The following is a 13145-nucleotide window of genomic DNA, read 5'->3' on the forward strand; positions in this document are numbered from 1 at the left end:
GGTGATTAAATTTATGAGAAAAAATTATGAAATTTTATATTTCAATCTAATCACAATTGAAATAATTTTTAAGACGACTATTATAAATTAAAAATAATTATTATTATAAAAGTTAACAAACTTATCATATACAGTGATAATAAAATAAAATAATTTTATATTATCGTTTATCTTCTTTTGCTATTATAGTTATGTTTGACAAAATATTTCAACTAGTTTCTAATCTTTTTTCTAATTGAAAAATTCACTTGACTATTTTGTAAGTAATTTTTTTTAATAATTTCTAACGTTATTTTTAAATGTTATTTGAAATAACATTTTTTTAAACCTACCTTCTAACTTTTTCTTACACTTTTATCTTTATTATATTTATTTATTTTCCTTGTCACCTTTTTAAATGAATAATGATTTTATTATTTTTCTGTTATTTTATACTTTTCAACTATTTAAGTCTTACTAAATTCTTTTAATTTAGTAAGATAATTTTTAAGTTTTCAATTAATTTTATTCATAATTTTCAAATTTTAAAAAAGTTATATTTTTTCATTTTGATCAAATCAAATCCTAGACCTAACATATTTATTTGAAGTATCATCAAAAAATAATTTAATTAATTAAAAAAAATGTATATAAAATTAACGATTGAAAGAAAATTATGTTTTTTTAAATATGAGAAATAAAATAAAAAATAAAAATAAAAATAAATGAACAAAAATTACAAATTACAAATTAAAAAACCAAAATTTCAATTTAATCTTTTTTATTTAATATTCTCCCAGTGATGTTGAAATGCAATAATAGATCTGAAAACTTGCAGGTAACAAAATGTAAACTCTGCCCTTAATAACCTCATTGAGGACTTTACCTGGTGTATCATGCAATCATGACCATCAGATTATGTCATTTTTATTTTTTTATAAAATAAAGACTTTGGTAAGGTTCTGCAGATATATGCCAAAGTTAATTATAAAATAACACAAAGTCGTGTTCTCTTCACTACATGAACATTGTTCTCCAATCCCAACATATTTCTGAGTCACAATCAGTTTCAGGAAACAAAGTATCAGGAATGAACTCCATGAAGCCATTTCAAGTCAATCTCCCCTCTAAATATCTCTATCTTCAAATTGGGAAAGGCACGAAAATTTTCCCATAAGGTTGCCGTTTCTTCGTCACAGATCACATTTATTTTATGTTTTAATTGTACAAAATTATCGACGAAGTATGGCAATTCAATTTTGAACCCTTCATGACCAGCTTCTTAAGTTTCTTCAACTCACCAATATCATCTGGTAATTTGGTAAGACTTACACAGTCTGAGATGTCAAGACAGCTTAGCTTGTTGAGCCCTTTAACAGAATTTGGCATCTCTACCAAATCAGAGCAGGAACATAGCCTTAGAACTTCCAGATTCTCAAGTTTTCCAATATCTTGTGGGAGTACAGAAAGGTTGTGGCAGTTAGTGATACTAAGCTTCTTCAATGGGGTAATCTTACACAGTGCATCAGGTAATGTTATCAGATCCTTGCAATAGTCAATGCTCATTTCCACAAGATTTGGCATTGCATTTGATATTTGGATAGAACAGTTTTCAAAAGCTTGCCTTGTATTACACATACGAAGGGACAATTTTTGCAAATTCTTCAATATGCACAGGGAAGGGACTGAAACCTTTTCCAATCTGATTCTTTTCAAGTTAGATAAAGAACCAAGCAACTCAAACTTCTTTATCTCAGAACGATCAAAACCATAATTTGTGACTATCAGAACTTTAAGTTTTTTCATCTTCTTTGTGAACCGCGGTAATGTGTATTGGCATTGAAGGTTTAAAATCAGAACCTCAGTGTTGAAAGGTTTCATGTCAATCCAATCTGAATTAAACGTTTCATCTGCAAAAGCATCATATTTGACATCAACAATGGAAGATGAAGTGTGACACAACAAAGTGTATTTCTTATTTGTCCCTCCTTTTCAAAATAATTGAGACTTTAAAAAGTTTTTTTTTTATATTCTAAATATGTCACTATATACAACTAAGAAGGCGTTAATTACTTTTTTCCAATTTCCACCTTTTACTCTTGTATCTCAATCTCAATTAAGTAGAATGAGAGCACCTTAAATCATTAACAGAGCAAAAGGATAATGCAGTCAAATGAACTTATATTCCTTTAAAATAGGGAATAGTTAATTATTTTTAATCATTGCGTAAAAACTCCAAGGGTAGGATAATGCAGTCAAATGAACTTATATTCCTTTAAAAGAGCAAATTTTCATTTCTAATAAAAAAATTCAATTTGATGATTTTTTTTTTAAATAAAAGAAATAAACTGAAAGATAACATAAACCCAATTCATAATCTTTTGTTTATTTTATTAAACATTACGTAACCCGACTTCAGCCATGCCCTAGAAGACAATTTTTTTGAAAATGGGAGTAGCCTCTCTCGTTTGTGTACGTATGTGCATCCGTATGCATAATTTGGAGAGAGAGAAACATACCAGCTGAAATACCCAACCTTTAAGTGTTTATGTGTTATCATTCTGGGGAAAAATGAGAATATTCGGTCGATGATTCCTTGCAGATTTTCTCCTACCTACCATTTATTAGGACGATCATCTCCCTTCGAGTCAATAATCAGTCTTTCTCTCTGTTCAAATGGTTTCTCTTTGCTTTGACGGATTGCTAGCTCTCTAAGGAGATCATGTAGAATAACGAAGTGGTTATTGTAGTACATGTCTTCATCCTTTGCAACTTTCCTAGACAATCAGGGAAGAACCAAAATGTCAACAAGATGAACAATTTTACTTTTTTGTTTCATATATATCCATGCATACATTCTTTACTTATTTAATTTAAATCTTAGACCACTAATTTTATCTCAGCGTTCGCCCACACATATATATGGTATTTGATCCAACTCAATTTTTTCAGACCATTTGTTTTACACCCCCTTCATAGAAGATCAATTTAGTGAATTCACCAATAAGGCCACTGATATAATTAGTTTTTGGCAGTATTATTTCTATGTTTATACATGTTTTTTGGAGTGAAGTTTGCTTAATTTGAATTATTTTTTAAATTATTCTAAATCCTCCTATAATATTTTCATGCTTATCCCGAAGTAATTTTTGCATGATGATGGTACCTATCTAGTAGCATAACTAATCAAAAGTTTAGGATGTTTTAATTAAAATAATAATAACGTTCAAATTGAAATATTTGTTAAAGTTATTTTAATATTTTTCTAAGCTTTTTATTGGCTATTCCTTCGTATAAAATTAAAGCATTAAATGTTTTTAAGATATTAAATATATTTATTTTTTCATTGAACATTTTTTAGAAAGTATTAAGATGATTAATAAATAAATATTGAAAAAAATATTATTATTATTATTATTTGGTCACAATTTTTTTTTGAGTGGTGGTCATAAACTTTTGTTTAATGAGAGTGCAACAAAAAGCCCTTTTAATTCTATTTACCTTATTTTCTAGCCTAAAGGTACCTACTAAATAAAGTTAAAAAAAATTAAAAAAGAGATTGATAATTAAATTATAAATCAATTGAACAAACAAAGATTAAATATTAAATTTATCTCACTTTATTAAATGAGTCGAGATGCCTCATTTATTTCACATTCACTAAAGTTTTTAGTTTTTAGTTTTTTTTTTTTTTAAAGAAAAGTGTCTAGTTCTTAGTTTGATTGATTCATATGTTTGAAGTCATATTATATTATAGTAAGAAAATATTCCATTCCTTGTAACTAGGAAATTAATCAAATTCCTGGTGGTTAAATCACGGACGATGGCCATTGCGTTGCTACCATCACTATTAAGGTTATGCAGTTCTGGCCACATATCAATGAGTGCAGGAACATGGATCCTTTGGTCTTGAGGGAAAAGCCCTAGATCCATGAAGCACACCTTTCCGTTGGTGGGGAGTTCATCCTCCAACGTATCTTAACTTTCTTGAAGATGACGAAGCAAACCAATATGACAAAAATCCAGAATGGATTGACTCTGTAAACGATCCTTCTTTTTTTTTTTTTCCCACATCTCAAAAGGCTGCCCAGAGTGATCAGCAGTGACCTTAAGCGCCAATGGTGAACCCATACAAAAAGTCTCACAATCTGCAATTAATATTAGTTTCAGAGCAACATAGTAAAATCAGTGAATAAGCCCTGACAAACAAACATAAATTTCTGTCTCACTAGTGTGAATGATTTTTGAAGAAGCACCACGTGTAAAAGATCTTCTTCAGGCCTGTATAAGCTGTTTTCATTTAGTTTAGCATAATGAGTGAAAAGGGCTACTGCTTGATTGTGATCAAGTTGACCCAACAAGATCTTGGTGCCAAATCTTGGATATTCAATCCTTGAAGTTACCAAGATCTTATAATCAGGTATGTCTATTTTAACCTTCTCAACAAGGGCTTCTGAGCCAGGCCAAACATCATCCAAGACCAACAACATTGGTTTTTTAATCATTTTCCCCCACACTCCGCAGCAGAGCTCTCAATCGGCTTGTTGCATCGTCATCGCTTTGAAACTCCGGCACCGGAGGTCCACAGCCTTCAAACACTGTCCCTACAATGCTCTTCAAGTTGGGCGTTTCAGAGACGGTGACAAAGAAGATGTTTGCCCCGAACTTGCCTACAAGTAAATATATATATATATATATATATATATATATATATATATATATATATATAATACAGTAGCTTTCTATTTCTAAACCAACGAGAATGAATGAATCGCTCTAAACTCGAGTTTATACTAAAAAATAAAAGAAAGTTTACGTTTAATTTGAGGGTTCCAACAGATCTTCTTAGCGAGTGTGGTTTTGCCGGATTCACCCAAACCTGTCAAGACAAGGACCGACACACCATCCTTGAGCAGGTCAATTTTCAACTGCTTCAAATGTTGATCCATTCCAATGCACTCTGGTTCTTCGATTGCTCCGCATGCATTCTCCTTCTCCTTCATGATTCTGATGTCGGACTGGATCTCCATGATGTTGCGCCTAATGTGAACAGGCTCAATCGTAGTCGTGTGTCTCGTCAGATCAACCGCATTGGCCTCAACCTTGCACTGGTAACAAGGGAAGCAGAAAAATCTCCACCAAGTAATTTTGGAGTACTTGTCTACAAGCTCTTTACCAGCTCAACTGTTTAATCTTTTCTACTTCTGGACTCAGAGACTTGAAGGTTTCTCTGCTTCTTTCGTGGGTGGCTTTGAACTCGCAAACCTTGCGAATGACCACAAGATTGACTTGTCTCGGAGAACAAACGAATTTGTAATCAAATGGGAGGAATATCAAATATGTAGTATGTGCAACTCACAACACGCACCGAACCCGCGTTTTTTCCTTTGACGATTAATGGGTACTTGGTCTTTCTGTTATCTTACTTTATTCTCTTCACTGCTAATGCATACACTAATATATTCTGTCTACACAAAAAATGTCTTTGCTGAACAATTCCTCTCTCTAGTTTCCCGACCAATATGCAGACTCGCTACCTACACGTACGCTTTTGTGTAGGCCATGCATGGCTCAAGTATAGTCAATGTGTTCACTCCTATCCCCAGACTTGTCCTTGTCCTGTGAATCAAACCCAAGACGTTAGAATTACAACATTCTAGGATGGATATTGCTATTGGCACTACCCACCCACGTGGCTGTCTTTTCATGCTATTCCAAAATTGTCCCCTGCCATAATTCATTATAATTTTGTTGTACACTTGTAATTCCAAAATTGCCTTTTCATGGTTATGCAAATGGGGGTAGAAAAAAAAAATAACTATCAAAATTATGATTCCATTTTAATTTGTTTACACCCCCATTTTCAAAAGGGGAATATTTTTCCATTGTACATTAATAGTTACACAATGGAAGTGTGCTTTTGAAATTTTTTTGCCATTCTCATATTCACAACGGGAATATATTTTTATTTTTATTGTGTAACTATCAATGTATAACAAACATATTTTCATTGTTATATTTTTTTTATGCACTTTACAAAACAAAAATTAAACAAAAATATGAAATTATGATTTTGTTGTGTAAAAAAAAAATACCAAGTTGGGTGATTTGATAGAAACAAGAGAGAAGAGAAGAGGTGGAGAAGGGTTGGTGTGTTGTGAAAGAAGAATAGGAAAATGAGAGAGCAAAGGGTTGGGGGTGTAGAAAAAAAAAAAAAAAACAGATTTGTCAAATTACTGTGTGACTAGAAGTGCCAATAATTTAAGTAGTGAAAATAATTGTTTCCTTGCATATTTGGACTCCTAGTAATAGGAAACATTAGTAGTCAAAATTGGAGGCTCACTTGAATTGGCTCATTTTGGGTTGTTTAAAAGGTGAGTTAGTTTAATTTGCAAGTTAATCAGGTTGACTCACTGGAATTAAAAAAAATAGAAATATTATTTTATTTTTTCTCTAACAAAATATTATAATAATTAAACATTTAAATTTAAACTAATGTTGCGTCATTTGTAATTGTAGAAATAATCATGAAATAATTAAGGATAAAATATATGATATATCTATAATCTATATATGCATTATGGTAGTAAAGTGATTTTTTTAATTGATCACCCTAATCCATGGGCCAACATAGTGTTTTTGGTTCACCTATTTTTTAACAAGCTGCTTCAGTTTCCGATAAATAAAATCTTACATGAAATCCAAGTGAAGTAATTTAAATTCACCTTTTTTATAATTAAAAAAAAAAAGACTAAGAGACTGGGACTTTACCTCTTAAATGATTAAATTGCTAGGTATAATTTGAATAACCGAGAACTCTTAACAATGACAACAAATTATTGTATGGCGCACACTTTTATCACATTAGATTTTTTTGTTTGTTTTTATGATGATTTTTTATAACAGTATCTTATGATAAATTTAGTGACGTATTTTAATGGAGCCAAACAGAACTAAGCTACTATAAATAAATTTCTCTTTGTTTTTACAAAAATAGAAACTACTTTTAACAATAAATTACTAGAACAGGATGTAGTAACAAGTAAGTGAAAGAGTTTAGAGTGAAGGAATAAACGTAAAACTTAATCATTTTTATATTCCGGTATATAACTCATACAAATGCTTAGTCTTTTAATGATATTTTGAGATTCGCAACACCATAACACACCCATTTGGAATTTGGAATGCTAAAACTGTGAGTCTAAGAATCTGGATATATCAATTTATTATCTAACTAATTAGAGATTAGATTATCTCTACCGAAAAAAAAGACAAAAATTTGGGAATTGAACCCGACCGCGAATCTAACACGCAATCTTCTGATCTGGAGTCAGACCCACTACAATTGAGCCTCGGATCCACATTTGCTGATGATTAACACTCGTAATAGTCCACATTTGCTGATGAACACTCGTAATAATAATATTAACTTAAGAGTTTAACTTTTCAGGGCGAAGTTACAATTCTTACGTTATACTAATCTATTCATAACATTACCGAAATATAACGAAACAAATAATAGACTCTTAATATTCATTAAATAATACAGCATAACCGTGCACATTTCTCTTAAAAAGCTAATTACTCTGTTTTCTTCTCCTTTACGATTCTGCTTTTAATCTTCTGAATGGTCTTCTCGTCAATAATCTGATAATATCTCTTGTGTTTCTCCCTCAACCACTCCACAAACCTCTTAATCTTGTCCTCGTTCTTCACATAAGTTAATGGAACTGCCATTCCCACTAACGTACCTACACATCAAAATTAAAATTAAACAAATAGTGAGATCGAGAAAGAAACGATTCGTAAAATAACTTAACCACGTACGTACCCATATAAACTAGTGTTAGGAGGTCCATGCAACTTCCTAAATAAGATAGTGATAACAATCCAGCCACAGCCCCCACAAACACGGGCCACTCTTTCTCTGCGCCCACAAGGAACAACCACCTTATTCCTTCTTCAATCCATGCTCGAACTGTGTGTGCTATTCTCGTTGTTGTTTTTTCACTCACTTCCAACCCCAACAAGTTCGGTGGTTCCCTAAATTTCATAAAAATCACAAGGAAACAATTATTACATAGCTCTAAACCACCTGCGTATAAACAAGATTTTTAATTTATAAGAAAGAATTAATTATTACTTTTGTAGTTTATAAGAAAAAATTAATAATATTCAATCACGCGTCACAAGTAAAGAGTAGTGCTATATATAGACCATGTATCAATTTATCATCACAAGGGAAAACACAAAAAACAAAAGAAGCTAGTTACTATGTGTAAGTAATGATGACGAATCTTCCATGAGACAAAATTCTGCATTAGAAGAAGAGCATGTAGAGAAGGGTGCTCACTTGCCCAAAAGTCTAAGCATATTGGCATAGAGGAATATTGAAGCAAGACCGAGTATGGCCACCCATGATATGAGAGTGAGGAAGTTGAATTCAAACACTTCCATCAACACCCATGCCGCTGTTGCCGCAACAAGAACGCTTATATTTATTTTCTTTCTTCTCCATAGGACTACATCCTTCACTATACCATTGTCAACATCTACACCACAAAAATCAAAGTGCAAAGTTAAAAGGGCTTTAAATTTCCATCTCTAGATACCATCACAACGTAAAGCTTATAATTATAGAGCATGATCAAATAAATTATACCTGAGGAGTAAGAGGGGGTGGTCAAAGTTTGTGTTTCTGCTTTTGTTTCTGAAGACATGATTGAGGAAGATTGTGATGAAATGTAGATGATGTTCAAGTGTTTGGAAGCAAAGCCACTTACATTTTCAAATATATAGTGGTGTTTCGGTGATAGCCAACAGGGTGACTCTGTGTCTGACTTACACGTGTAGGATTCTGAGGAGACGTGGAAACCTTGTAGCATTCGTGGCACTTCCATCTACTTTAACATTCTTTTGGGTAACGTTGCCGTTTTAATTAAACTGGTAGAGATAAGCACAAATAGCAAGTAGGTAAAGGATTAGTGTAGCAAGAATAATAAAAAAAACAACAATTGAGCAATAATAATGCATAAGGTGTAATCAGTAATGTATAACTTTGTGAGCAGATATTCAGCGGAAAAAAAAGAAGAAGAAAAAACTATTATTGGTTCAGTTGGAATGATGTAGCTATAACCTTGTTATTTACACATATTCAATTATTCATACAATTACAATTACATGGGCAAAGTGTGAATATACAAGTTTCTAACAGTTGACCAATCTGAAGCTATGCACCATATCTACAGCCATATATATGTCCCCACACGTTGAACTAAATGCCATGCCGAACTAGTAGTACTTGAAATATTGTCACATGGTATGTTCTTTCATCCCAATAGCATCCTTTGCAGAATTTGATCATTGTTCCAGTAAACAGTTGTATATATTGCCATTTTTTTATCGGCATATATATATATATATATATATATATATATATATATATATATATATATATATATATATATATATATATTTCTGTTAAGATCCATTATTCAGAGCGAGCAATATTACGATTTTAAATGTCACCCAGGGCATTTCATGAGAATTAAACATGATATTTATTATTTTACATGTGTACTACTATACTGCAAAAAAATGAAAGCACAAAAATTGTACGAGATAGTTGAAATTGAGTATCCAATGTACTGTAATTCATCTAAAAAAAGTAAAATAGGTTTGGAGTATACTAAAATTGAAAAGTATTAATTTTATTTTTATAATTTTTTTATAAATTTGTTTTTAAAAAGTAAAATATATTTTTATTGACTTTTAGTATAATTTTATTAGACGATAATTTGAATTGATTAACTTTATAATTTGATTACAAATGAATAAAATAATTTGTGATGGTTAAAATTCTCAAATGAACTAAATAACTTTTTACGGGAAAATATTCCTAAAATTACATATTTTATTTTTTAAGTGATTTTTTCATATTTTCTAATGAGATTAAGAGAGAAAATGAAACAAATTAAGTTTGTTAGTTACATCATAAAAGTATCTAATAAAGTTATATTTTTACATGATCAAATTAATAAAAAAAATTATGAAGATAAAATTAATATTTTTAAAATTTTAGATGTGTCGAAATATATTTTACCTTTAAAATATCAGGGAAGAAAAAGTTTCATAATATTTAAACATGTATTTAATGTTTGTTTATACTTTATACAGTGAAAATCTAGTAAGCTTTAGTGTTTAATTTTCATTTTAATAAATAATGAGTACAAAGTACTAACATTAGCATCCAATTACATATATAATAAATTTATTAATTTTTATAAAAAAAATTACTTAAAAAACATTATGTCAAATATTAGGACAATTATTTTTATCGAAGGACAAAACTTAGACTGATGCGCATTTCTATAAAGATTTATTTTTGGGTGTTATACTAGTCAACATTACAATTTCACTTTGATAATCTGGACTAACATTTACTGTAAATTGTTATAGAACTGTATTTAAATTTTATCCCAAATATTATACTACTCTGCCTCAGTAGGTAATTGGTGGACTGTTAATTAGGCGAAAACATTAAATTCAAAAAATAAATTATTTATAATTTTAATTCAGGTTCAAATAAGTTTAATGGTTTCTCATCTCTAACTCTATATATGTTTTTTTCTTTAGAAATAAAAAAAAGGAAATTGAAACAAGGAATTAAAGATAAGATAACAATATCAGATTCCATAATTTGTTTGACAAGAACAATATGAAAGAAGGGGATTTTCCATCTTTAAGACCTCCGTGGAAAAACCTTTCTCTCCCTCCAAATTGACATAAAATGGGATAGGCAGAGTGATCTCTCTTTTTTTAAAGTAAAAAATTTGAAAAATTATAATATAAAAAATAATTTTGTTAAAAATATTTTTAATTAGAACAAAATATTTTTTACTCATTTAAATAAATAGAGAAAAATTTTCCACTTTTTTAATTTTTATTCATTTAAATAATATATATTTTTTATTTTATTCCTAGTCAAAATACACTATAAGCATTTTTAATATATTTTCACCTCTCTCTAGAAATATAAGAAAATACTCTATGGACCCAAAGAAAGAAGATATGAATATAATAAATAATATGATGGGATAATAATAAAATAAAATAAATATTGATATATATGAATAATATGTAACATTATTAAAAAATATTTGATGATTGCTTAGTTGAAAAATACAGCACATGGGCTTTTCGCCCTGTTCGTTGATGTGACTTACACTTCAATATTGAATATTACCTCCTGTATTATCTTTTCTAGTCATATCACTTTTTTATATTTTTAAAATTTAATTTAGAAATATCTTAAATACTCTATCTTATTTTTAAAAAATATTTATAAATCATCTTTAAAAAAAATTAAAAAATAGTTATTACATTTCAGAATTAAATTTTCATAAAAAAGTTAAATACCCTTCTAATATTTAAAATATCAAAGTAATATAAAAGAATGTTGAGAATAGTAAAAAAAAAAATAATAACTCAGAAAAAAAGAATAGTAAAAAAATGTGCAAAAATATTTCCCTTTAATTTTTTTAAAACATATTAAATGTTCTTCTAAAATTAATTTGTTTTAAATAGTGTAAAAAAGTATGCAAATAGTAAAAAAAAAAAATGGTGCAAAAATAATTTTCTCCAATGTCTTATGTCTCATCGTATGAGTGCCATCCATAGCTGTCCCTGACCCACCTATGTTCCATACTTTTTCTAAATTTTCCGTCATACTGTTATTTGAAGGCAGCGTAGCGATAGAGCTCAGAACATGCAACCCAGTGTTTTTAAAGTGTACTGGCCATTCGACTCATCTAGGCACTGCTTTAAAGTTTAATGATTAAATTTTGGTTGAATGCCGTCAAAATAGTACTATTATAATTCTATAATATTTATTAAAATTAAATAAAATACTCTTTTATAAGTTCTTCATATTTACAGCATATATAAAAAATGTAGTTAAATATATCATAATGCATAAATTTAAATTTTAATAATACACAACTGTATTTATTAATAATAATAAGTTCATATGGTCATAGAAACAACATTTCATCACTAACTACTAACTTGAACACTATGAATGATAGGGACGACACAAACTATATTTTTAATTTTTTATTTATGATTCAGAAAGCTAGAAAAGACTAACTCCTAAGCAAAGAAAATACCCACTGCATCCACTAATAAAGATGCAGAAACAGAAATTAGAAAAGTATCCCACAAAAACAAAGAGTGAGGTGTAGAGACCCCAAATTTAGCTAACCAGACCGCACATTGGTTACCCTCCCTCAAAACATGCTTGAAGGAATTCTCCCACTTGCCTCTTAGAGAGGTTTCGAATGATATCAAAAGTGGACTTAATCTCAGATATAGTGAACCAGAGAGTCCAAACTGTATCTCCAAATGCCTCCGAGTTCCTAGATCTCCACGCACAAGTAAAATTTAAATAACTTTCATAATATTTACGTTTTAGAAAAAATACTCATTTTTACACCTATAGTTACACACATATAACACTTTTAGAATCTACTTTTGTACTTTATAACTAGAGGAAATGACATAATAGATTAAAACAAATTAAAGGCTCAATGAAAAAGAAAATATTAGCGCTTACAACATGTCAAGCAATGGACGCACTTGCGACTGTTTAACTTTTTAAATTTGTGCTTATAAATAGGAGAGGGAGTTCCTTAGTCACTCCAAAAAAGCTGAGTCCTCCACTCATCGAAATTCGGAGCAATCAACTTATGTTATATACATATCCCATGCTTATCCATAGTGGCTTTGAGACGATCACGTCCCTAAACTTTTTGACTTGTTGATCACCATCCCAGAATCTATACTATTTTCTTGGGTCATGGATTTTTTAATGGGTAAATATTAATTATTATTAACGGAAGAAATTCAAATTTTCCATATCTTTCTCCCCTTATCCCTTCAACCTACAACCTCACTGCCTCTCACAATAGACATGAGTCTTGTTTGTATGTAGGAAGCATTCAGCGTATTGTGAAGCCTTACCCCATGACACATTTCTTTAATGACAAATTAATTTTTTTAATTCTCTTTGATTTTCTAATGCTACCCCTCATACTCTTGTATCATTGTCTTTCCTCTTTGAATACATTCTTACTCCACAACTACCCATTCACTCTACCAATTTACTG

At 30.0% G+C, this 13145-nt stretch overlaps 1 protein-coding gene and 1 pseudogene across 1 annotated transcript; both read right to left on the bottom strand.

Moving 5' to 3' along the window:
* Window positions 1-1063: 1063 nt before the first annotated feature.
* On the bottom strand, window positions 1064-5152 carry LOC114374392 (annotated as a pseudogene).
* A 2023-nt stretch (window positions 5153-7175) lies between these two features.
* Window positions 7176-8894, bottom strand: LOC114375489 (reticulon-like protein B13). The gene is made up of 4 exons (XM_028333274.1): window positions 8642-8894; window positions 8333-8531; window positions 7811-8022; window positions 7176-7730 (listed from the first exon to the last, which is right to left on the bottom strand). The coding sequence occupies exons 1-4, from the start codon at window positions 8877-8879 to the stop codon at window positions 7561-7563; spliced, it is 819 nt and encodes a 272-aa protein (XP_028189075.1). The 5' UTR covers window positions 8880-8894; the 3' UTR covers window positions 7176-7560.
* Window positions 8895-13145: the final 4251 nt, after the last annotated feature.

Source organism: Glycine soja, chromosome 11 (genome assembly GCF_004193775.1).
Source record: "Glycine soja cultivar W05 chromosome 11, ASM419377v2, whole genome shotgun sequence".
Classification (NCBI taxonomy): domain Eukaryota; kingdom Viridiplantae; phylum Streptophyta; class Magnoliopsida; order Fabales; family Fabaceae; genus Glycine; species Glycine soja.

Excerpts from the sequence above, each read along its gene's own strand:
- LOC114375489 (XM_028333274.1), bottom strand. The coding sequence starts at position 8,879 with ATGGAAGTGCCACGAATGCTACAAGGTTTCCACGTCTCCTCAGAATCC. Across the intron at positions 8,532-8,641 it reads CACCCCCTCTTACTCCTCAG|ATGTTGACAATGGTATAGTG; the intron begins GTATAATTTATT and ends TTTGTGGTGTAG. Across the intron at positions 8,023-8,332 it reads ATGCTTAGACTTTTGGGCAA|GGAACCACCGAACTTGTTGG; the intron begins GTGAGCACCCTT and ends TATGAAATTTAG.